This window comes from Marmota marmota, unplaced genomic scaffold (assembly GCF_001458135.2).
Source record: "Marmota marmota marmota unplaced genomic scaffold, marMar, whole genome shotgun sequence".
Lineage (NCBI taxonomy): Eukaryota > Metazoa > Chordata > Mammalia > Rodentia > Sciuridae > Marmota > Marmota marmota.
The window spans coordinates 29,683,325-29,710,064 of record NW_026000221.1 but is presented as its reverse complement, the minus strand read 5'-3'; the positions used below and the strand labels follow the sequence as shown (position 1 = coordinate 29,710,064).

Sequence of the window (26,740 nt, the reverse complement as noted above, 5' to 3'; positions counted from 1 at the left end):
AATAAGACCACCAAATGCAATAAGTTATTCTTGACTGTCAGATATTTTAAAAAAATTGTAGAAGCAGATTATTGTAGTGCAGATTATATATTAGATAATGTTGTATCAGTTTTAAATTCTTGGAGTAATAATGGTATTATATATATAGGAGAATGTCCTTGCTTTTTCAGAGAGACTTCTGAAGGGGAAAGGGTCATATAGTATTTGTAGCTTACTTTCAAATAGTGAAGAAAAAAATGATAGTTAGATACAAACTGGTGTTAACAACTGGTGAGTCCAGATGAAGAATAAAAGATTTATTCATTGTAGCATCCTTTTAATTTTTTGCAAATTTGAAATTTTTCTAAAACATTGTGATAAAAATTGGTTTAAAAATGGAGTAAATACGGACTAAAGTTGGTTATGATTTTTTTCCCGAAAGGCTTTAATCATTTGATAGAAAATTGAAATCCCTTAGTTTGTTGGGCACCTTATATATGTAGAATTTGCTTTTATTAAAACACTTATGTCTGATAGTAGGGGAAAAATAGGATACAGAACAAATTTATGCTAGTTTTACTGCAGTGCCTTCAATAAAATAAGAGAAATGATATGCCAGTGATGAATTTTTTTTTCTGACATTCACCATACTATGTTAAAATGATAGTCATTCTTTCCAGTAGTGGTATATGAAATCTACCAGAGTAGAAGTTAATTATAATGTAAAGGGCATGCAATACTTTTTATCGGCATTCAGTTCAGATATCAGATATTTTAATTAAAATGAAACAGTAAGTTGTTTTTATTGTTTCAGTAGTGGGTAATTCTCATCCACCTTTTAAAGTTCTAATCTATAAAAGTCATGATTTATTTTTCTTTGTTTTTATGTAGTACTGAGTATCGAACCCAGTGCCTCCCTGTGTTAGACAAGTGTTCTACCACTGTTCTACAACCCCAGCCCCAAAAGTCGTGATCTATAATAAAACAGCACCATATACACAGAAAAGTTTAGCCTTCTCGAATAATTAGACTTTAATTGCTCTTTATTTTTAAAAACCTAAAGATATAAGGTATGGTGAATTGATTTTAAATTAAGACCTGAGAATATAAAACTTTATGCCAGAAAAATATCATGTCCCAGTGATCGTGTACTTAGTTGAGGACAATTCTTTACTGTAACTAAAGTGTCTACCCTGACATTATTTAGAATATGGTAGAGCAAAGAAGACTTGTGCCTTTTGTAACTTATGCTTCTTTATATCCTGGTGACCATTATGTAATCTGAAGGAATGAGTATTAAAAATTGCTTTTATTCTCAAACAGTGAATTTTAAAAATCTGTTGGAGCTTTTCCACTACAGAAATATCCTTTAAAGTTTTAGCCACATCATGGTAGAAAATATTGTGTGCCATTTTAAAAAGGAATTGGCTTACTTCCTTAAAAAAAGGAAAAATCTGCATAAGTTTCATCACAGGATTTTTATTTTTTTAATTGCAGCATTTTTACATCTGCTGGGAAAATGGAGTTTCACTGTGACAGAATTAGCAGACATCACCAGAACACAGGATTAGCCAGATAGTTAAATACTTAATTATCAAAAGCTCTGCTTCCTTTTCAAATGCATTTCCAATTTGTTTCATGAGTTATCTCTCTCACCCAGGCGCATTGATGATGACAAGGGAAGGACCCATGAGCTGGAGCACTCGGCTATAAAATGTATGAGAGGAATTCTCTACTGCTATATGCGTCAGGCCGATAAGGTAAAACACTGTGATGAGGACTGGAATTCTCACATATTCTGAGAGATTAATTTAACCAGTATTGCACTAGGTTTTCTGACGAAGAATGTTACTTTTAAAAGGTAAAACCATATCCTAGGGCAGTGTAGATAGTTTAAAATAGCCTTTGCTTTTCCAGTCTAGGGTTTTGAAATCCTGAAATTGAAGAAATAACTTCAGTGGGAGGTGATTGAGAATTGTTATTTAGACTTGGCTTTTTTTTGTTTTGCATCTGGTGTCTGTTTGATAAAGACCAAGTTTCTCAGGAATTGTACAAATATTCATAATTCTAACCAGTATTACATTACTGAAAGAAAATCTTTGTCAGAATTATTTCTGAATATGTGAATTACTTAGGCTAACGTGGATTTTTCTTTAAAAATGTACTACTTCATTTATTTACATGCAAAGAGGCTAGGAATTACAGGCTTAGAAAATTGATTTTTATAGGGTTATGTCTTTGTAATTTAAAATAATATAGTAGATTTAAAAAAATACTTTTTAGTTATATATAATACCAGGATATACCCTGATATAGTCTCAAAAGCATGGAACATAACCTGCTCTAATTCAGTCCCCAGCACTTCTGCCCCCACCCCTCTACTCTATCAATCCCTCTTCAATCCATTTCAATCCATTACGGTTTACCTTTTATTAAATTAGTGTCCCATGGATACACCCAATGCTGGGACCCACTGTGCCACATCCATATAGCATCTGTTTTTGTTTTTTGTTTTTTTTAAGCTGTAAAGTTTTAAACAAATATAAGGTATTCTTTCCTCTACTTACTTTCTTCTGTGTGTCCTCAAGTCCTTTCATATGTTCATATATGAGCATCAGTGCATTGTGAGTTTACAAGACCACTGCCCATTTTATGATTCACTAGAAGGACTCACTTGACTTAGAAAATAGTCATAGTCATGTCTATGGTTTATTACAGCAAAAGGAGACAAAGCATAATCAGCAAAATGAAAAGATACCTGGGATACAGTTTTGAGGCAACAAGATGCCAGCTTGTAAGAGTCCTTTGGAGTGACCCAGCACTTAATGTCCACATGAACTTATTGTGACAATACATGTAAAATGTTGTCTACCAAAGAAGCTTACTATAGTTTCAAAGTTTTTATTTCTCAAGATTTTTATTGGTGGCTTTTTATATAGATACTGTCTGTCTAGAACTAACCAACATTCCAGACTCCCAGAAGGAAACCAGGTTTTTAGCATAAACTACATAGTATAAATAGTGATCTGCTCTTATGAGAGCCTGCTTAGAAATCCTCTCCAAATTCAACTTCTCACATATCAGCCAAAGGTTATTTTTTATAAGTAGTCTTTTTTTTTCTTATTTTTTATTGGTTCATTATAATTATTCTTATTATTGGGATTCATTGTTACATATTCATACATGCACACAATATCTCAATATAATTTAGCCAATATCATTCCCCAGTGTCTTCTCTTTCTAAGCAGTCTTTTCCGAGATTAGCAGTCTCAGGCCTGTTATGTTAACTCTATTCTGGACCATCAATGCAAACTAAGGCAGTGATGTAAATAAATTATTAGATGTACAAACCAATCACTTACTAGCTGAGTAATAATAGACAAATTATTTAATTTTGGTGTGCCTCATTTTTTAAAAAACTAAAATATAGGTACTAGTAGTACCTCCCTCATAGAGTTCTTGTAAGGATAATAAAATAATGTATAGAAAGCACCTAGAATGAATGGTACCAGATGAACATAAAATACATTTATGTAGTTTTTATCAGTATTTTTCCCATGACTTCTAGCCCATGTGTTTCAGATGTGTTTCTAACTTCTACATTTGTGCAAAGATGCATATCAGTAACTATGTAGACACTTTTCAACACTTACTATTTTGTACGTTTTTAATCATAAGACTGTGTTGTTTTAATTTATCCTGGAAAATAATTTTTTAAATGTGATAGTAGATCTTTTTCTTGGGGGGGGTGTGTACCAGGGATTGAACTCAGGAGCACTTGGCCACTGAGCCACAGCACCAGCCTTATTTTGTGTTTAATTATTTAGAGACAGGGTCTTATTGAGTTGCTAAGCTCCTTGCTTTTGCTGAGGCTAACTTTGAACTCGCAGTCCTCCTGTCTCAGCCTCCCGAGCTGCTGAGATTATAGGCATGCGCCACCACGCCTGGCTGAGAGAGCAGATCTTGAAACAGCAAAATTAAAAAAAAATCAAAAAAAAAAAAAAAAGTCATATTCTACCACCAGAATATGGCAACAAAAAAGTGTTAGTTGTCAGAAAAAGTAAATTCATTTGCCAGCTGATAATACATCTGTATTACATATGTTATTGGATAAACCTGTAATTTGTTTCCTAAGATTTGACTTTGTGGGTCATTATTGGAAAGGTTTTTAGATGCTTGAAATAAAGTAGTACACCAAGTAGTGTGTCATAGATTGACATACTGGAATTAATATCCCGTGAGTTGTAGTGATATTATTATGACTATAAAGTTACTTTTTCCTGTTAATTTCCTATGTATCATTTCATGAAAGCCAAATGGTTTTTTGAATTCACCTTTTCTTTCTAGGTAACATCTTAAGAACCATGAATTTCAGGTGTTTGCTTGCTAAACAAGCTGAGAGACTTAAATTAGAATTGTTTATCAGAAGGAAGGCAATGATGTAATGTCTTAAGTTCTTTTTTTCTTGGTGGCATGATTAGCCAATTGGTAATGGCCTTTTCTAAATATTATTCAGTTATACTAACCAATTATAAAATAATGTTCCCTGTTAAATAGAGCTTGAGTGTGACTTAAGCTGCTTGAAATCCCTCAAGTTACAAAGAATTAGCATTTCTTTCATCATGTATCTATAAGTATAGAGCATTAAAATAATGTTGAGTTTTCAGAGCATCTAGGTCATATTGAGTATTTATATGTACCACAAATACTGGATTTTAATATTCATAGGAGTAAAAGATGCTTTATAAATTTTATTTTTTGTTGTTTTTACTATTTTTTTATTTATATATAACACCAGAATGCATTATAATTCTTATTACATATATAGAGTTCAATTTTTCATATCTGGTTGTTTACATAGTATACTCACACCAATTCGTGTCTTCATACATGTACTTTGAGTAATATTGATCATCACATTCAACCATCATTAATTACCCCATGCCCCCTTCTTTATCCTCCCACCCCTCTGTACTATCTAGAGTTTGTCTATTCCTCCCATGCTCCCTCTCCCTATCCCACTATGAATCAGCTTCATTATATCAGAAAACATCAACATTTGTTTTTTTGGGGATTGGCTAACTTAGATGGAGTTAGAGAAGATAATGCTTTACAAATTTTAAAGTCGTCTTCCTCCTCCACCTCCTCTTCCTCTCCACCGCCCTTTTCTTCTTCTTTTCCTCCTTCTCCTGTTTCCTTCATCCTCATAACCTTTTAGGAAAAGGGAATATTACTATGATACACATGTGAGTGTGAGGCGCTAAGAGAGAGATTGAACCATGCATTCAGCTCAGTGCCTCTTACTGGTTCTCACTGGTGCTCCAGCCTTGCCATTCTCTTCATGATTCTATAGCAATAGAGAATATGAACATAATGCTTAAAATGTGAAATATTCATATTTTGGCCTTTCCTTAAAATTAAAGTGAAGTATATTTGTTGTTTGACCTCAAGCCTCATCTTTGTTTTCTGCAGTAAAATCATGACCTAAAAAGTTTAAGACTCCCCCACTTTTATTGAATTTTTTCATTGTAAAATATGCTCCTTGTGTTTTTAATAATATCCAGCTAAAAGAGATATTTAAAATTTATTAAGAAATTGAGTAACTGGAATTGTCCTTGATTCATAAAATGTAAAGCAGTCTGATTTCTGTGTTTTATTGTCCTGACACTAGTCTTAATGCCTACTTATTAATGTCAGGTATGTTTTACTTCCTAATATTCACATATGTATTCTCCTGCTTATTCTCCTAATACTCATTAAGGAGAAGCATTGAACGTTTTTCAAAGTTGATTCAATCTGCAGTTAGTAGTTTGGAGGGCAGAGATTTGCTTTACAATAGGCTATGAATGTTACTGTGCCTAATTATCTACTTAAAAATGTGTTTAAGACATTGCTAAGTAGTTTCTAGTTAATGAGAAATCACTGGGATTTTATAAAATTTATTCTTCTAGAAATCCCTTATGAGATGATTATTTTCCTCTAAGTGCATATTTTAAAACTATAAATTAAGAATGGATGACAAAACATTCAATTATCTCTTCTCATGATACATTGTTTATTTACAATGGTAAAAGTTTTTTTCTGGAAAAATATAAGTAAAATACAGGTGGGAAAAAACATTACTCTAGATTTACTTTAGTTAAGAAAATTTTGCTTTTATCTTTATTTTTACTTGCCAGATGCCAGATAGCATATAAAATACTAATTAATATCCTTTTATTTTACTACTGTTTTCAAGAGTTCTTTTTGTTTATAGTTGACATACACCATGCCCCATTAATCTTAAAGGCTTATAGAGTTTGGATCTTGTTTTTAGTGATATTTAAAATTATTTGTCTTGCAGCAGCTTTAAAACTCAAGGCATAGTTATATAATTCCCCATTTGAACATCTTTAATCATTTAGTAGTTACTTTTCCCGTGACATAGTGATTGAATATAAATTCTCCTGCTGGGTTCTTGCATGTCTAGAAGACAAATGACAAGCGCCATCTTGTCAACTACAGCAGTGATTTTGTTAAACTTATAAAACTGTATTCTTTTAGATTCCCATCAAGTGGGGAAATTATATTTTGTTTCAGTGTAGCCATATTTTTGTATAGAAGCCTAGAATAATGTTCAAAACTTTGAATAATGTGAAAGGAGTGACCTCAGTGATTTCTATTTGTGTAGTTTCAAGCTATTGCTCATAGTTTCAGATATTGAGAGGATAACTCATCTGAATTAAAACTGGATGCCTAGGTCAGTTTCTAAGTAGAGAACATACATCCCTAACTGTACCCTGATTCCCTCAGCCCTGATTACTTGTCAGTAAGTCCTGACTTTGGTTTGGTGATCAGGTTATTCAATAACAGGAAGGACTGTGTTTGTTTTTTACCTTGGGGAAGGTAAAAGGGTTTCCATCTTCTTGAGAAGTACTATTCAGTACAACTTTCTATGATGATAGAAAAGTTCCATATTGCCTGAGTTTATGCCTCTTGAATACACCCTGAGATAGCTTCAGCATGGGAGACTGGTTGCTGGAAGAACCAAACAAGTGATTCGAGGGCCGGACTTTGAACTTCACACTACCTCAATTTGAAGTTTGAACATTTATTGCATTAGTATGTGACCCCAAATACTTTTTCATTATGAATGTCACAGAAGTATTTCCAAATACAGAGGAATACAATTGCTTGAAATCTTGTCTTGCAAAGTAAAGTAGTATTTTATTCTGAAATACAGATGCAAAACATTGCAAAAGCTATTGCTATTATCTTAACATGCACCCTACTACTCTTTTATTACTTTGCTTGTGAAATATCAGTTGACAATCATGTAAGCTTTAGTAGGTTAGTTGTTATGATCTTTATGTCTATCACTTCTTTAGAAAAGGTAATGTTTGCCTTGGAATTTGTCTGTCAGATCATTTAGCACTTATACTTGTATTCTAAACTGGTTAAGCTGGGCACAGTGACATGTGAGGGGGAGTGGCAGTGGCAAAAGGCTGAAATGGGAGGATCCCTTGAACACAGGAGCCTTACTTAGCTTTCGTCTTCAAAAAGTTCAAAACTACTTATAATCTGTAGTCTTAGATGGGTATGTGAATTACTAGCATTATTTAGTTTTTATATTTGATTCTAGGTCCAGCAGTTTAAGCAGGATCCTCGTCCAACAACATGTCTTCACTCTATTTTCAATGTGCATACAGGGGATGAATTACTCTCCTATGAGGAATATGGTCATCTTCAGGTAAAAAAAATAGTTCATGAAATTTGTCTTCTCTGTTTATATGATACATTATAGAATATTTGAGGCTATTTGAAGTTTTTAAAAGTATATTCATTAATTTCTTAAGATAAAGGTATAAAATGAATAAAATGGAGGAGAAGATGTACTGCTAACCACCAGGGCTAAAGTAATTACTGTAATTACACATTAAATCTGGAGAAACTGGATGGCATATAATCTTTCTGTCTTGAAGAAGGAAGCATACCATTCTTTTAGTGACAAAAGCTTTTACTTGTTTTCAGAATTGGTAGAACTTCAATATTTAGAAACTAAAATATTTAGAAATAAAAGACAATTGACAGTTGTGTAACAGCTAATCAGGAGTTTTTGTTATGCAGCAGATTTTTTATTAATATTTCAACCTTTAAAAAATATATAATTGAAATGCCAAAAGGAATTTCTAAAATCCATAAATTTTGTCTTATATTAAATTTTATTCCTATGCTAAGAATATATTGTAGGATTTATGTTTTGTTTTTAATTTTTTCTTTCACATTCCTATATTGTTTTTAACTAGACATCCTGCATCCTTCTTTCTAAGATACAAATATTATATATACTGTTTATCTATCTTTAATGGGTTTGTCTTCCTGCTCATCATTTCTTTCTGCTGTCCTTATTATGGAATATTTATTATTTACACACTCCTTTCTAAAAAGGGAGATTCTCATTTTTATAGTGCCCCTCTCTATAGAGATCTGAAATATCTTACTTTGATGTTTTCTCCAAACACAGAAAGAATAATGTCCCCCTTTCTTACAGGAAAAATTCTTGTAATTGTTTGTAAACAGTTCCTTGGAGAATTAGTGTTATTCAAGTATATGGTTTCTCAAACTTAACCTGGTAACTGTAGTATAATTAGATTTTACATGTCTTTTGCTTTGACAAATATGTTTACTATTGAAATAGCATTTTCAGAATATAACAGTGCATTTTTGGTCAATAAATATCACTGCATTTTTAAAAACTAAATGTTTACACTGGATTATTAAATTTGAAATGCAAATTATAAAATATTATCTGACTTTTAAATATTATTTATTTATTTATTTTTGATAATTGAACATGAATCCAGGGACACTCTACCACTGAGCTACTTCCTAGTTTTTTCTATTTTTTATTTTGACACGGAATCTCACTAAATTTCTGAGACTGGCATCAAACTTGTGATTTTTCTGCCTCAACCTCCTAAATGGCTAGGATTACTGGCATGTTCTACCACACCAGGCTTGACAATATTTTTTACAATAAACATTTACATGATGATATTTATAAAAAGGCAGTAAAAAGAATAAAAGGGCTTCTATCAAAAGATTAACATTAGTCTTTTCTGGAGAGTGGGATTACGTGTTACTTTTTGTTCACTATTGTTTTTCTAATTCTTTTATGAGTGTATACTATATAACTGAAAATTTTACTATAGTTTCAAATTTATATATGACAGTGGAATGCAATACAATTCTTATTATACATCTAGAGCACAATTTTTTATATCTCTGGTTGTATACAAAGTATATTCACACCAATTCGTGTTTTCATTCACGTACTTTTCCACCATCATTTCTAACCCCATACCCTTTCCCTTCCCCTCCAACCCCTCTGCCCTATACAGAGTTTGTCTATTTCTCCCATGCTCCCTCTCCCTATCCCCCCACGTATAAGCCTCTTTATATCAGAGAAAACATTCAGCATCATCAGGAAATAGTGCCAATTTGATTGGGATTGGCTAACTTTACTTAGCATTATCTTTTTTGATTCCGTCTCCATCCATTTGCCTGCATGCAAATGCCATGATTTTATTTTTTATTTTTTTGCTGAATAATATTTCATTGTGAATATATGCCACATTTTTTTATTCATTCATCTATTGAAGTGCATCTAGGTTGGTTCCACAGTTTAGCTATTGTGAATTGTGCTGCTGTAAACATTGATGTTGCTGTGTCCCTGTAGTATGATGTTTTTAAGTCCTTTTAAGTCTGAGGAGAGGGTAGCTGGATCAAATGGTGGTTCCATTCTCAATTTTCCAAGGAATCTCCATACAGCTTTCCAGATTGGTTGCACCAATTTACAGTCCCACCAGAAGTGCATGAGTGTACCTTTTTCTCCACATCCACTTATTGTTGCTTGTATTCATAATAGCTGCCATTCTGACTGGAGTGAGATGAAATCTTAGAGTGGTTTTGATTTGCATTTCTCTAATCACTAGTGATGATGAACATTTTTTCATATATTTGTTGATTGATTGTATATCATCATCTGAGAAGTGTCTGTTCAGGTCCTTGGCCCATTTATTGATTGGGTTATTTGGTTTTTTTTTTTTTTTTTTTGGTGTTTAACTTTTGGAGTGCTATATCTGATGTGTGAGAGATAAAGATTTGCTCCCAAGATGTAGGCTCTCTATTTATCTCACAGATTGTTTCTTTTGCTGAGAAGAAACTTTTTATTTTGATTCCATCCTGTTTATTGATTCTTGATTTTAATTCTTGCACCAAAGGAGTCTTATTATGGAAGTTGGGGCCTAATCCCACATGATGGAGATTAGACCTACTTTTTCTTCTATTAGATGCAGGGTCTCTGGTTGTATTCCTATGTTCTTGATCCATTTTGAGTTGAATTTTGTGCATGGTGAGAGATAGGAGTTTAATTTCATTTTGTTGCATATGGATTTCCAGTTTTCCCAGCATCATTTGTTGAAGACGCTATCTTTTCTCCAATGTATTTTTTGGCACCTTTGTCTAATATAAGATAATTGTAATTTGTGGGTTAGTCTCTGTGTCCTCTATTCTGTACCATTGGTCTACCAGTCTGTTTTGCTGCCAATACCATGCTGTTTTTGTTACTATTGCTCTGTAGTATAGTTTTAAGGTTTGGTATAGTGATTTCACCTGCTTCATTCTTCCTGCTAAGGATTGCTTTAGCTATTCTGGATCTCTTATTTTTCCAGATGAATTTCATGATTGCTTTTTCTTTCTATGAGGAATGTCATTGGGATTTTGATCAGAATTTCATTGAATCTATATAGTGCTTTTGGAAGTATGGTCATTTTGATAATATTCTGCCTATCCAAAAGCAAGGTAGATCTTTCCATCTTCTAAGGTCTTCTTATAGGATTCTGTATTTTCATTATGTAGATCTTTCACCTCTTTTGTTAAGTTGATTCCCAAGTATTTCACTTTTTTTGAAGTTTGTAAATGGGGTAGTTTTCCTCATTTCCCTTTCAGAGGATTTGTCACTGATATACAGATATGCCTTTGATTTATGGGTGTTGATTTATATCCTGCTACTTTGCTGAATTAATTTACTAGTTCTAGACGATTTCTGGTGGAACTTTTAGGGTCTTCTAGGTATAGAATCATATCGTCAGCAAATAGTGCCAATTTGAGTTCTTCTTTTCCTATGTGTATCCCTTTAATTTTTTTGTCTCTCTAATTGCTCTGGCCAGTGTTTCAAGAACTATGTTAAATAGAAGTGGTGAAAGAGGGCATCCCTGTCTTGTTTTAGTTTTTAAAGGGAATACCTTCAAGTTTTCTCCATTTAGAATGATATTGGCTTGGGGCTTAGCATAGATAGCCTTTAGGATGTTGAGATATGTTCCTGTTATTTCTAATTTTTCTAGTGTTTTAAACATAAAGGGGTGCTGTATTTTGTCAAATGCTTTTTCTGCATCTATTGAGATGATCATATGATTCTTACCTTTAAGTCTATTTATGTGATGAATTAAATTTATTGATTTCTGTATGTTGAACCTACCTTGCATCCCTGGGATGAATCCCACTTGATCGTGGTGCACGAACTTTTTTTATATTTTTATGTTTGACACAATATGTGTACATATTCATGAATTACATTGCAACAGACATATGTATGTATGCACATATAAGTGTCTGTATACAATACATACATATATATATATATACACTTGTGTAATGATCAAATCAGGATAATTGGCTTAATTTTCATTTCAGATGTTTTAGTTTCTTTGTGTTGAGAACATTCAAAATCCTCCTTCTAGCTGTTTGGAAATATTCCTTTAATTGTTGTCAATGGTAGTTATCCTACTGTGGTATAGCACATTTTAAGTCATTCCTCCTATCTAAGTGTACCCTATTTCTGTTAACCATCCTGTCTGTATCCGTGCTCCGGATCCTTCCCAGGCTTTGGTAACAACTATTTTATTCTCTACTTCTTTGAGACCAACTTTTTGGTTTCTGCATGTAAGGAAAAGCATGCAGTATGTCTTTCTGTGCCTGATTTATTTCACGTAACATACTGTCCTTCAGCTCCATCCATGTTGCTGCATGACACAGTATTTCTTTTTCATGGCTAAAAAATATTTCACTGTTTTTACACCACATTTTCTTAATCCATTTATCCACTAATAGACACTTTATGTTCATTCTATGCTTTTGTTATTGTAAATAGTGCTGCAATAAACATATGAGTACAGATGTCTAACTGATTTATTTCAGTTCTTTTGGATATATATCCTTTAGTAGCATTGCTGCATCATTTGTTAGTTCTGTTTCTAGTTTTTTGAAGACCCTCCATACTGTTTTTTTTTTAATACTTATTTTTTAGTTTTAGGTGGACACAATATATTTATTTTTTATTTTTATGTACTGCTGAGGATCGAATCCAGTACCTCATGCATGCTAGGCGAGCACTCTACCATTGAGCCCCAGCCCCAGCCCCAGCCCCTCCAAACTATTTTTCATAATGGCTATACTAGTTTACATTTCTAATAATACTATATGAGATTCCTCTCTCTCTACATCCTTTCCAGCATTTTTTTATTTTTTGTCTTACTGATAATAGCTATTATAACATGGCTAAAATGATATCTCATTATTGTTTTTATTTGCATTTCCCTCATGATTAGTGATGTTGAACATTTTTTTCATATACTTGTTGGCTATTTCTACATTCTCTTTCTTTGGGTCATTTGCCCATTTTTAAATCAGATTATTTTGTTGCTATTGAGTTCCTTGTATATATATTCTGAAAATTAATCTCTTCTAGGATGAATAGCTTGTAGGGTTTTTTTTCTGTTCTGTAGATTGTCTCTTCATTCTGTTGATTGTTTATTTTGCTCTGTAGAAACTTTTTAGTTTGATATACTCGCTTGTCCATTTTTGCTTTTACTTTTGTGGTGATACACAAAAAATCTTTGCCTAGACTAATATCCTGAAGCATTTCCCCTACATTTTCATTTAGTAATTTTAGTTTCAGATCTCCAAGTGAAGTCTTTGATATATTTTGAGCTGATTTTTGTATGAAAGAGATCTTATTTCTTTCTTTTGCATGTAAATATCCATTTTTTTCAGCACCATTTATTGAAGAAACTTTATTTTCTTACTGCCTTTGTTGAAAATAAGTTGGATGCAAAATAAAAAATAAAAAAAAATTCTGGGTTTTTTATTTTGTTCCATTTGTCTTTGTGCTAATTGTTTTGTTTGTTTTATTTTTGTGGTGCTGGGGATTGAATCCACAGCCTCTTGTATGCTAGGCAAGCACTCTACCACTGAGCTACATCTCCAACCCTGTACCTATTTTTATACACATTCCATACAGCTTCTGCATTTTTTCCTTTGTTTTTCTTTTTAATTTAATAGATGGGGTCTTGTTTTGTTGTCCAGATTGGTCCCAAACTCCATGGACTCAGTCTTCTAAGTAGCTGGGACTATAGGTACATACCACTGTGCCTGGCTCCAGCTCATTTATTTTTGTATCACAGAATTTAAGCTCAGTGCCTGGCACATATAAGCATTAAATAAATGTTACAGCAGAGAGCTTTTCTGTCTTTCTTCTAAATTTCTGTAACCGATTTGTCCACAGGAATTAAATTTCTTTAAAATCATTTTCAGTAGGCCAGTGTCAATGCTAGAAGATATTTGAATGAGCCTCTCAGTGAGGTGAAATTCTTCTCTGCCATCTTCTAAGGAAGGTCACTCAAATATTTATGTTGCTATAAAACCTGAAGACTCCTTTTTCCTATGGGACACTTGGATCGTGACATGACCCTGATACCCAATGGCCTGAGTGCTAAGAAGTCAGGAGACATCCAGGATAGGTCTGGTTCCTAAGAGCTCCACTAGTGGTGCTGGGCCCTGGTTGCAGAAGGAAAGTTTTGTCCAAGGCTTTGAGAGCACCAATAATTTTCTGCCCCCACTTTCTGTCTTTCTCTTGATAAGGTCAGTGAAAAGTTAAAGGAAACATAAGCCACTAAGCCCATTAGAGGTTAATAATCTTTCCCATTAGAATTGTATGTTAACAAACTTACACCTTGCTTTTTCTTTGTTTTTGACTCAAGTTTATAGTTTCCTTACTTCAACTAAAAATTTTCACTTAAAAGTTATTTAATAACTTTATTGAGATATAATACACATAGCATATAGTTCACCTGGTAAAGTGTACAATTCAGAGATGTTTAGTATTTTCAGACTTGTGTAACAATTATCACAGTCATTTTAAAAACGTTTTCTTTACCTCAAAAAGAAACATTGTACCCATGAGCAGCCACTCCCTATTTTCCCTCACAAAGCTCTCCATCCCTAAGCAAATACCAATTTCCTTTCTGACTGTGTGGATTTCCCTATTCTTGACTTTTCATATAAATGCAGTCATACAATGTATGATCTTTGTGACTGGCTTCTTTCATTCAAGATGTATTACTCAAGCTGGACATAGTGGTGTATATCTATAATCCCAATGGCTTGGGAGGAAAAGGCAGGAGCATCACAAGTTTGAGACCAAACTTGGCAACTTAGCAGGATCCTTTCTCAAAATAAAATATAAGAAAAAGGATGGGGATGAGGCTCAGTAGTAGAGTGCCCTGAGTTTTCTATATTGACAGAACTATTAGGAGATAGATAGATCAATAGATATTTGAGAAGGGCTTCTTTAGGAGAATTGGCTCACATGAATTACTATCTTTAAGTCCTACAATAGATCATCTATAAGCTAGAAAGGCAGGGATGCTGGTACCATGGCCCAGTCCTAGTTTGAAAGCCTCAGAACCAGAGAAGCTGAAGGTATAACTCTCTGATGAGTGCTGAGGGGAAGGGGCATTGATGTTAGTTCTGGAACCCAAAAGCCAAGGAACCTAGAGTTCTCACATTCAAGGGCAGAAGAGGAAGGGTGTCTTAGCCCTGGAAGAGAAAACAAGAATTTGCCCTAACTCCACCTTTTGGTTTCATCTGTACCTTAAGCAGATTAGAGAGTGCCCACCTGCATTGAAGGCAGATCTTCTCCACTCAGTCCACTGATACACATGCCAGTGTACTCCAGAAATGCCCTTGCAGAAATACCCAGAAATAATGTTTTATTAGTTTTATAGGTATCTTTTATCTAGTGAAGTTGACACCCCAAATTAACCATCATATAAGATTTGTCCATATTGTAACATGTATCTTTCCTACTTTTATGTGAGGCAGATTACAAATACTATTCAGGATTCTATGACAATTTTTTTTTGTTAGAGTGTGTATTATTGTCTTTTTTTTAGACCATATATTGACTACCTTAATAGATTAATAATGTAAAAGAATATCTCATTTCTTTATAGAACTAATTTGTTCATAAATGTTTTAAATGATGTTATACCATTGGTTAAAATGAACATATTTCTGCAGTCGTTTACATAAATTTTTGTGTTGTCTGAAAATAAGAGTGTAGTGTCCTAGCATAGTTATAATGTTTTGCCTGCCAATAAATTTGTCATTTACATGTATTTCAGATAAATTGATATTACATGGCATCCTCTGGAGCAAAACTATTCCAAAGTAGAAGTCTCAGAGTCTGAAAATAAATCTAACATATCACGTTGAATTTGAGGATTTTAGAATTTTACCTACAAACCTGAGATTTCATTATGAACTAAATCCACATCACCTTTATTTCACAATACAAAAGGAAATGATTTTATATGACACTATCAGAGCAAATGACTTTTAATCATTGCTTTTCTATTTATTTTCATAACTTAATATTTTGTTGTTTCCTTTAACCTTTTACTGTTGCTGATTATTTTCAGATAAATGCAGTATCACTCTATCTTCTTTACCTTGTGGAAATGATTTCCTCAGGACTCCAGATTATCTATAACACTGATGAGGTATGATTTCCCCCAATTCTTTACTATTAAATTTTATCTCTGAATTTTTTTGTTTTACATAAAAATGGGTTATTCTTAAATCAGATAATGAATTTGGATAGTGTATCAAAAGGTCTGTATTTTCAATGCACAATACATTTTTTTAAATGAGCACAATACATTTTTTTAAATGAGCACAATATTTAAGATGGTAAACTTAACTCCCATGAAGGTTCTATTTCAGGTATTCTGAAATAAAATGTACAACTTTCAAAAAATTTTAGTAACAATGAAAGTGAAATAACGGTTCCAGATTTTCTCAGTTATTATGTCTTTTCACACCAAGGCTTTTTATAACATCCATTTAAAAGTGGAAAGATACTTTTGTCATATTATTTGTATTTGTAGGACCTCAGTAGGGTTCTTCATGTTTTTCAAAAGACAAATACCATGTTCTTTTTCTTACTAGGAAAATTGAAAAGGATTTATATCCCGAAGTTGAGAAACTTTTCTTTCACAGGCACTGATGCCTGAACACGCAGGCATACATGCTGACACACTATGAAATGTGCCAGAGTGGCAGCAAAAAAGCTTTTTGTTATTCTAGAGGGTACATACAATGAGAACTCTATCAAAGAGTAGGTATTCTATATATACTTGTTATTCCTCCTGTCATCTGGGCAGGGAAGAACAATTATTGTGTATACTAAACACCAAAATAATCATTGGACTATGCTGAGGGTGTTTTGAAATAGGTAGAAGTAATTCTGTTCTTTAGTAGTTCATATTTTTGTAAAGTAAAGACTATTAAAATGTGAAGGTAAATAATGACAAGGAAATAATAATAGCCTATTGTGCTTTCTTGTATTTTGGTTATCTTTTATTTGATTCATCACACAACTCTGGGTTTTGTCTTATTCAAATACTTATTAGTTTTTATAATACTGCATATAATGCTATTCAAACATTTTGAGTGGAGCTGGAGCTGAAGACTCAGTTCAATCTTAATGAGCATCCTAAAATATAAAATAAAAGAGGTGTGACTCTGACTAAAGAGAAAAGGGTTTCTACAACCAGCTTGTTTAGCTTTTCATTTTTTTCACCCATAGAAGTTTCAAAGCACTGGGAGACATATTCCAGGTTCCAGTAGAACATAGTATGTTAATCATTTGCAATAACCAGCAACTAACATCGTTGTGGAAAGTGATTTCACACTGATATTACTTGTGGCAAAATGTTAGTGGTGAAATTGCGTTAGTTAGCACTGGCTTTGTTTTGTTTGATATTTCAGTTTACTTTTAAATTATGTGTTGCTTTGTCAACATCAACTTTAATTATTTAAATCTTAATGTGTCAACTGCCATTTTTCATAAATATGATAGTTTTAACCTTTTCATTGTCTTTTATATAGCTTATGTATACTTAAGCAATTTTTAATATTTCTTTAAAATTTTTAAATTTTTTTCTTCGCCTTATAATTTTTATCTGGAGCATATAAAATTACTATATAGTAATATCAATAGTCTTTATTGTATACATAATAAAGAATAAGAATCCTAGAATAATAAAATGTATCATTGCTGCTCACCATCTTTTTCCCTGAGATTTCCTTGATATTCAGGGATCATAGGGGTTATAGGCAATAAATTGACCTGCACAGAAATTTTTGGTGAATGAAGCTCCTTTTTTCTATTTTAGAGAATTTAATCCTTTGAAAGGTGGTAAAGATGACTATTATCTTTTCTGATTGTACCTTATGCCCTGGATTGGAAAGTGCTCCATCTCTTCTTCAATTCCTAGGCACATTCAGATCTTAGGGCAATCCATGGACCTTGAAGACAGTGAGGCTGCCACTTATTTCCTTTCATGTTTTTTTTTTTTTTAAATATTTATTTTTTAGTTGAAATTGGAAATAATACCTTTGTTTTATTTATTTATTTTTATGTGGTACTGAGGATCAAACCCAGGGCCTTGCACATGCTAGGTGAGTGCTCCACTGCTGAGCTACAACCCCAGCCCCTCTTTTTATGTTTACTGTCAAATTTTAAGTTTGCTAAAATTCTTCTTTGTCTTAGTATTGAAAATTTGGGGTATATTCATTCATGTATACATACATGCACAATATAATGTATATGCAACATATACATTACAATGTCTGTATTTTTTTTTTTCAGTACTAGGGATTGAACAACTACCACTGATTATATGTCCAGCCATTTTTTTTTATTTTGAGATAGGATCTTGTTAAGTTTCTCATACTGGCCTCAAGTTTGAGATCCTCCTTCCTTAATCCCTGGAGTTGCTGGGATTATAGGTGAATGCCCCTGCTCCCAGCTCACTTTTGTTTTTCTAATACACTATTTTCATTCTTTTTGTAAGTCATTATCATATCCTTACTGATTCTTTTGTTTTTACAAACTTTGCATCCACAGGGTAGTTCTTTAAGGAGAGGTTCATTTTCTTAAGGATCTTGTGTACTCTTACTAAGGTTCTGTGAACACACTGATTTCCAATGTTTGTGGTGATAAATTGTATTAGAGATTATTTTTAAGTCAGTGACAGTGGTGTGTGCTAATTTTCTAACATCTTTCATAGCCCACACAGATGTGTCATGTATCCTGGGTTCTTAGCCTTCATTGGTATCTGTCAGTCTTGTAGTAGACATTTACAGATTGTTTTTTTTAATTAAAAATGAAAGCTGTGAAACTGACAGTTCTATTTTTTGCCTTTACACTGATTTGCTTTCTATATTGAAAGAGAAACACATAATATGTGTTAAACTTACACCTAACTTTTAACATAAAGTTCCCGTAATGCGGTCTTTATCTCTACTAATGGAGATAACTCATTTATATCTGTTGAAGAGGGCAAAGTAGTGAACTTGGCACTCTGTGTCCCATTTCATCATTTAGAAATGGTTCAAAGAACCACCCTAAATTTATGTAAATACTGTTTGTTTTTCCTTTAGAATAATTTTTCTTGCCTTTTATAGAAAGCATTATTATATGAAAAGACATATTTCTTTCATAGAAGGAACTTTCTAGACTTTGAGTCTACAACTATAGAGTTCAAAAATACTCTGAAAGTAAATATTTATAAGGTTAAAATTTGTCTTCCCTTCCTACATTTTGGATTTGTTTTTATTTTTATTTATTTATTTATTTTTATTTTGGGGGAGGCATACCAGGGATTGAACTCAGGGGCACCCAACCACTGAGCTACTTCTTCAACCCTATTTTGTATTTTATTTAGAGACAGGGTCTTACTGAGTTGCTTAGCACCTTGCTAAAGCTGGCTTTGAACTCTGAAGACTCCTGTGTCAGACTCCTAAGCCACTGGGATTATAGGCGTGCACCACCATGTCTGGCTTCTTTTTATTTTTAATGAAGATTTTAAAACCTCTAATTGTGTGTCTCTTCATTAAGTTCTATCAGCTAAACCTTTACACATGGGGGCATAGATACAACCTTAATGGTTCTTCCTCATGATTTTGCTGTTATATGACTCCAATTTTGATGCCTTTTAATGATTGGTCTCATAGTGTCATGTCATTATAGAAAAAACATCACTCTTTATTATTTTTCTTACGAACTTGAATTTTAAGTGGAAAAAACATTGAGTGAGGCTAATAATTGGAGGGTGGTCTATTGAGCCATTGTATTAACAGAAGTTTGTCAAATTGACCTACATATTCTTGTTCCCTTAGATAAATAAACCCAAGTGTTGCTTCCATGGATAAAAGTTTGTTTATTCAGGAATGTCTGGGTATTTTCATTTTTCTTTTTAGTTCTTTAAAAGAAGGTTTGTTTGTTTGTTTACTTGGTATTGGGATTTAACCCAGAGGTGCTTTACCCCTATTCTGCATCCCCAGCTCTTTATATTTTTGACAGGGTCTTGCTAAGATGCCCGGGCTGGTCTTGTACTTGGTGGTTTTTCTGCTTCATCTTCCCAAGTCATTGAGATTAGCTGTGTGCCATCGTGTGGGGCTAATTGTTTATTTTTTTTAAGCCACTGAGTTCAAGGAATTTGGTACTTTACTGAGTCCTCAGTACCTGTGCTGCCCTAAAAAGTAGTAAATAAATGTTATCTCAAAGTATGTGAGTCAGAAATTGGAAATAGCTATCAGCTGGGCCTACAGTCATCTGAAGGCTTTACTCAGGCTGGAAGACCTGCTTCTAAAATGGCTCACACAAAATGTTCATCATCTCTAGCAATTAGAGAAATGCAAATCAGAACTACCCTAAGATTTCATCTTACTCCAGTCAGAATGGCAATTATCAAGAATATAAGCAATAATAAGTGTTGACGAGGATGTGGGGGAAAAGGTACACTCATACATTGTTGGTGGCACTGCAAATTGGTGCAACCACTATAGAAAGCAGTATGGAGATTCCTCAGAAACTTGGAATGTATCCACTGTTTGACCCAGCTATCCCACTCCTTGGTCTATACCCAAAGAACTTAAAAATAGCATACTGTAGTGATGCAGCCACATTAGCATTTATAGTAGGTCAATTCACAGTAGCTAAACTATGGAACCAATCTAGATGCCCTTCAACAGATGAATTGATAAATAAAATGTATACACATACTATGGAATATTACTCAACCCTAAAGAAGAATGAAATTATGGCATTTGCATGTAAATGTATGTAACTAGAGAATATCATACTAAATGAAATAAGCCAATTCCAAAAAACTGAAAGCGGAATGTTTTCTCTGATAAGCAAATGCTGATTCGTAGTGGGGTGGGGGATAGGGAAGAATGAAGGAACTTTGGTTTGTGTAGAGGGAGTGAAGAGAGGGGTGGGGCTGTGGGGATGGGATGGACAGTAGAAAGAGACAGATATTATTCTATGTACATGTATGATTACATTACTGGAGTGACTCTGAACTATGTACAGCCAGATGAATGAGAACTTGTATTCCATTTGTGTAGTATATGTCAAAATGCACTCTACTGTTTAATAAATAAGTTAATTAATTTTAAAAAGTAAATTAAAAAAAAGTTAATAAAATGGCTCACTCATGTAGCTGTTGCTAGGAGACCTCAGTTTCCCCCTGACTGTTAGCAGGGTTTGTCTCTATAGAGCTACTTCAGTGTCCTCACATTGTGGCATGTGGCATTCTGTAGAACAAGTGATCCAAGAGAGCAAGATGCAAGTACTGTGTTTCATTGCCGTAGTCTGGCCAGGCACAAAATCACCACTCAAGCAGGAACAAACTTTATTTTTTGAAACTGCCGCCAATGTTCTGTACGCCCCCTGAAGATCTCTGATCCACACACGCGGCTTCTCCCAGAACTCCCTCCTACTGTACTTCCCCAACCAATGGGAACTCTCCAGGAGTCCCGTAGCAGGCCAAGGTGAACAGCAGGAGTCCAATATCCATATGAATGCAAATCTTAACATAATCATATCATCTCAATGGCTAGCTGGTGTCACCTTTCAACCAAAAATGCCATGCATCATATACTTGGCTGACTCTTAGCATTTCATGACTTAGCCTCTGAAGTCACACTCCATCACTTTATAATTTCTTACTTAATTACATATTTCAGTCCTATTTGGTATAGAAAGAAACTTACAAGATCTTAAATAATAGAAACTCTAGGTGTGGTTGGGATTCAGACTACTATATTTAGCAGTAGTTTCTGGTTGAACTTTTGTTTTTAATGCACACTTGATTTGGGGGTGTGAGGCTGGTAAATAGGGATTAAACTCAGGGACACTTAACCACTGAACTACATCCTTATCCCTGTTTTGTATTTTATTTAGGGACAGGATCTCACTGAGTTGCTTAGCACCTCGATTTTGCTGAGGCTGGCTTTGAACTCTTCATCTTCCTGCCTCAGCCTCCCCAGCTGCTGGGATTACAGGCATGCACCACCACGCCCAGTTTACACAGTTAATTTTATTTTTTTAAATTTTTTTGTTCTTTTTAGTTATATATGACAGTAGAGATTTTGACATATTTATACAAACATGAAGTATATCTTATTATTTTGACATATTTATACAAATATGAAGTATCTTATTCTAATAAGGATCCCAGTCTTCTGGATATACAGTGTTGAGATTTATATAGGTACATAGGAAAGTTATGTCAGATTCATTCTACTGTCTTTACTATTCTTATCCCCCACTACTTTCCCTTCATTCCTCTTTGTCTAAACCAATGAACTTCTATTCCCCTCCCACCCTTCTTTTTTACAATTTTCTTGGAAAGGGGTTCATAGAATTGGGATACTAGCTAGAGGAGTGTGCAGAGTCAGGGGAGGATTGTATTTGGAGTGGGTGTTAGGCTGATGGGAAAGATCCAGTATACATGTAAAATTTGTTGGTTTGGACAGAAAAAAAGAAAGGACACCTGAAAGAGCAAAGTTTTTGAATAGGCAAGGTGTGATTGGATATTTTGCATTAGTGGAAGGGTTGTTTTTAGCTAGGATCCCTAATGATTCAGACAATGTGACAAGGAAGGAATGTGAATATAACCTAAATGTGTATTTGCATGATAGTATATATAAAGGTTGATCTTATTCTGATTGTTTCTATTAGCTTATTCTAATATATATAAAGGTTGATCTTATTCTAATTGTTTCTATTAGCTTGCTGAAATAGGAAGCAAGGATATCAGGTAAACATGAAAAGGGGCTTCAGGAAAACCAAGTGTGCAAGAGGTTGAAGAAGGGGTGAATATTCACATGAACTAAGAACCATTTTTGATAACTAATTTCTGTCATATGATGCTATATGATTGAAGACTTAACTTGAGTTACTAATTCTTGAAATTTTGTGGCAAGAACTGTTTAACCCAAACTAATGATTTGGGAATGATTTAATGTCTAGAGCTCTCTTAGGGTATTCATCTGAAATGTTGCATAGAAGGCATCAATGTGTGACAACTTTAAGCTGGGTTCATTATATATCATTTGTTGCATATTCTTAACTCCCTATGTACATAATTATTTGAAATTTGACTTCTGTGTTTTGGAAGAATAAATGAATAATTCTATATGGTGAGTCTAAAAGACCAACCCTAGGTTCAATGATTCTCTAAGAGAACTCACAAAGAATTTGGGTCTAGCTTTGGGGTATATATTTTGTATCTGGCACATGATTATAGTCATTTATTGCCCTGAGGAGGATACAAAGGAAAATCAACCATGGAAAAAGATGCATGGAACAAGGCCCAGAGGAATTCTAGTGCAAACTTCCAACAGTCTTTTTCTCATATATTCATATAGAACATGCTTAATTCCTCAGCATGAATTGTGATAACACATGTGAAATGTTGTCTACTGTGTAAGCTCCTTGGAGACATGTTGCTGAAGATTTCATTGGGGGCTGGTCACTTACACACCCTCTGCCTAGGATGTACCAAATTTCAGACTCCTAGAAGGAAAGCAGTTCTTCGTCGTAACACCTGTTTATGCCAAAGTATTATTTGCATTAACAGTTCAGGTACATTAAACCACAATTGTAGCTTATTAATTATTCCTTAGTCCTGTTTATGAAAGGATATTTTATTATCTTAATTACAGAATTTCATAGCTATGTACATAAATGGTAAAACTATTTTAGATGTTATCCTCTTTTGAGCATTTTGGCTATTCTATTAAGGCTAATCAGGAAGTAAAACAGTTCCTAATACAAATCAGAGTATGTGTTACCATTTGTTTATTCAAACCCCAGTGGTAAAATTATATATGAAGATTAACCTAGTAACCCCTTGTATATGAGCAATGTTAAATATTTGTGAGAATACCAGTATTCTCATATCCTGAACATCAAATGAGACAATGTAACTGTATCAAGTTTACTATGAAGCCATTTATTGTTTCAGAGACTTTTATTATTTTTTAGGCATTCACCATTCTCAGGCATCTTGGCTTTCAGATCTTCACGGTGTGGTTAGCAAAACTTTAGTGATACTGTTTCATTTAACTGAATTTTAAAATGAAAAATTAATACAAATTTATCAAGCATAATTTATCTTTGTTTCTCTAACCTTTATTACATATTTTAAAGAAAACTAAAGTATTAACTCACAGTTTATGATTTATATGAATATTCAAAGAACTGTAAACTTCCAAGTATGATTAAGTACTTATTTTACGAATCTCAGATCCCACTTATTAATAACCCACTATGTATTTTTTTGTTAGATTGTTGGATTGTATTTTTCACTTTAAAGCCTCAAATATTTGATATAAAGTTCTTTTGAATATTCTTTTATATCTTTAGGTTCTATAATGACTTCCCCTTCCCTAAATTGATTATTTTGTGGCAACTTGTTTTTCATGACTAGTCTTTCTTAATGGCTTTTCAGTTTAATTAGACTGCTTAAAGAACCAGTTTTCAACTACCCCATTCACAGTAGCCTCAAAACAAAAAAACAAAACAAAACAAAAAACTTGGAAATCAACAAAAGAGATGAAAGACCTCTACAATGAAACTACAGAACACTAAAGAAAGAAATTAAAAAGACCTTAGAAGATGGAAAGATCTCCCTTCTTCTTAGATAGGCAGAATTAATATTGTCAAAATGACCATACTACCAAAAGCACTATACAGATTTAATGCAATTCCAATCAAAATCCCCATGACATTCCTCATAGAAATAGAAAAACAATATCATGAAATTCATTCGGAAAAACAAGACATCCAGAATAGCCAAAGTAATTCTTAGCAAGAAGAGTGAAGCAGGTGGCATCACAATACCAGACCTTAAACTATACTTACAAAGCTATAATAATAAAAACGGCATGGTACTTGGCACAGCAATGCTAATATAGACTTGTAGACCAGTGGTACAAAATAGAGGACTCAGAGACAAATCCACATAAATACAGTTATCTCATACTAGACAAAAATGCCAAAAACATGCACTGGAGAAAGGATAGCCTCTTCAACAAATGGTGCTGGGAAAACTGGAAATCCATATGCAGCAAAATGAAATTAAGTCCCTATCTATCACCATGTGCAAAACTGAACTCAAAATGGCTCAACGACCTAGGAATTAGACCAGAGACCCTTTACCTAATAGAAGAAAAAGTAGACCCAAATCTTTATCATGTCGGATTAGGCCCCTCCTTCCTTAACAAGACTCCTATAGCTCAAGAAATAAAATCAAGAATCAATAAATGGGATGGATTCAAACTGAAAAGTTTCTTCTCAGCAAAAGAAACAATCAGCGAGGTGAAGAGAAAGTCTACAAAATGGGGGCAAATTTTTACCACACCCATATCATTTAGAACACTGATCTAGAGGATATATAAAGAACTAAAAAAACTAAACACTAAAAAACAAACAACCCAATCAATAAACAGGCTAAGGAGCTGAACAGACACTTCTCAGAAGAAGATAAACAATCGATCAATAAATATATGAAAAAATATTCAACATCTCTAGCAATTAGAAAAATGCAAATCGAAACTACTCTTAAGATTTCATATCACTCCAGTCAGAATGGCAATTTTTAAGAAAAAAGCAATAATAAGTGTTGAGGAGGATGTGAGTTGCAAAGCACACTCATATGTTGTTGGAGGGACTGCAAATTGGTGCAGCCAGTATGGAAAGCAATATGGAGATTCCTTGGAAAAGTAGGAATGGAATCACCTTTTGACCCAGCTATCCCACTCCTCGGTCTATACCCAGAAGACAGCATACTACAGTGAAGTAGCCACATCAATGATTATAGCAGCACAATTCACAATAGCTAAACTGTGGACCCAACCTAGATGCCCTTCAATTGATAAAGAAACTATGGTATATTTACATGATGGAATATTACACAGCATTAAAAGAGAATAAAATCATGTCATTTGCGGGTAAATGAATGGAATTTGAAAATATCATGGTAAGTGAAGTAAGCCAATCCCCCCAAACCACAGGCCAAATGTTTTCTCTGATATGTGGATGCTAATCCATAATGGGTTGGGTGGGGAGTATGGGAGGAATGGAGAAACTTTGGATAGGGCAATGGGGAGGGAGGGGGAGGGAGGAGGCATGGAGGTAGGAAAGATTGTAGGATGAGATGGATATCATTTCCCTAGGTACATGTATGAAGACACAAATGATTTGTCTCTACTTTATATACAACCAGAGAAACGAAAAATTGTGATCCATTTGTGTACTATGAATTTAAATGCATTCTACTGTCGTGTATAACAAATTATTACAAATTAATTAAGTTTAAAAAAGAACCAGTTTTCAGCTTTGTTAAATTTTCTATAGTTTCTGTTCATTCATTTCTGTCCATACCTTTATGTTTAATTTACCCCTTTAAAGTTTTTTAAAATACTTTATTTTAGTTGTAGATTGACATAATAACTTATTTATTTATTTACTTATTTATCTATTTATTTATTTATTTTATGTGGTGCTCACATAACCCAGTGCCTCACCCATTCTAGGCAAGCACTCTTCCACTGAGCCACAACCTCAGCCCACAACTTTTTAATATAGAAACTTTTTTATCATTGATTTTTTTGTTTTTTCTTTTGATACATATACACACTTAAGACTTAATATTTTCTCTACTTTTTAGTTGCAGTCTAAGTTTGTCATATTTTTATTACCATTCAGTTAAAAATATCTTTTAGCCATCATTGTTATTATTTTTGGCCAGCTGTTTGTTTTTAAATGTATTTCTTGATTTCCAAACATTTGAGTATTTTATATTTTTAAAATATTGATTTCTTGTTTTTATCTACACTGCTAGGAGAACATACTCCATATGTTTTACTCCTTTCATACTTGTTGAGATTTGCTTAGCATATGGTTATTATTGTTAAATATTTTAGATAAACCTGACAAGCATTCTGTTGTGTTCATTGTTCCTTATAATATTAATAAGATAAACTGTGGCATAGTATTTGTGTCTTTTATATGCTATTG

The 26,740-nt window shown here is 33.5% G+C and overlaps 1 protein-coding gene across 4 annotated transcripts in view; it reads left to right on the top strand.

Annotated features, from left to right (window-relative positions):
• Positions 1–26,740, top strand: part of Phkb (phosphorylase kinase regulatory subunit beta) — a 217,393-nt gene that overhangs the window by 38,924 nt on the left and 151,729 nt on the right. For all 4 annotated transcript variants that reach the window (XM_015488767.2, XM_048792237.1, XM_015488766.2 and 1 more), the window contains 3 exons: positions 1,640–1,739; positions 7,601–7,708; positions 15,780–15,860. In XM_015488767.2, coding sequence (XP_015344253.1) covers positions 1,640–1,739; positions 7,601–7,708; positions 15,780–15,860 — 289 coding nt within the window. The remainder of the gene's footprint in view (positions 1–1,639; positions 1,740–7,600; positions 7,709–15,779; positions 15,861–26,740) is intronic.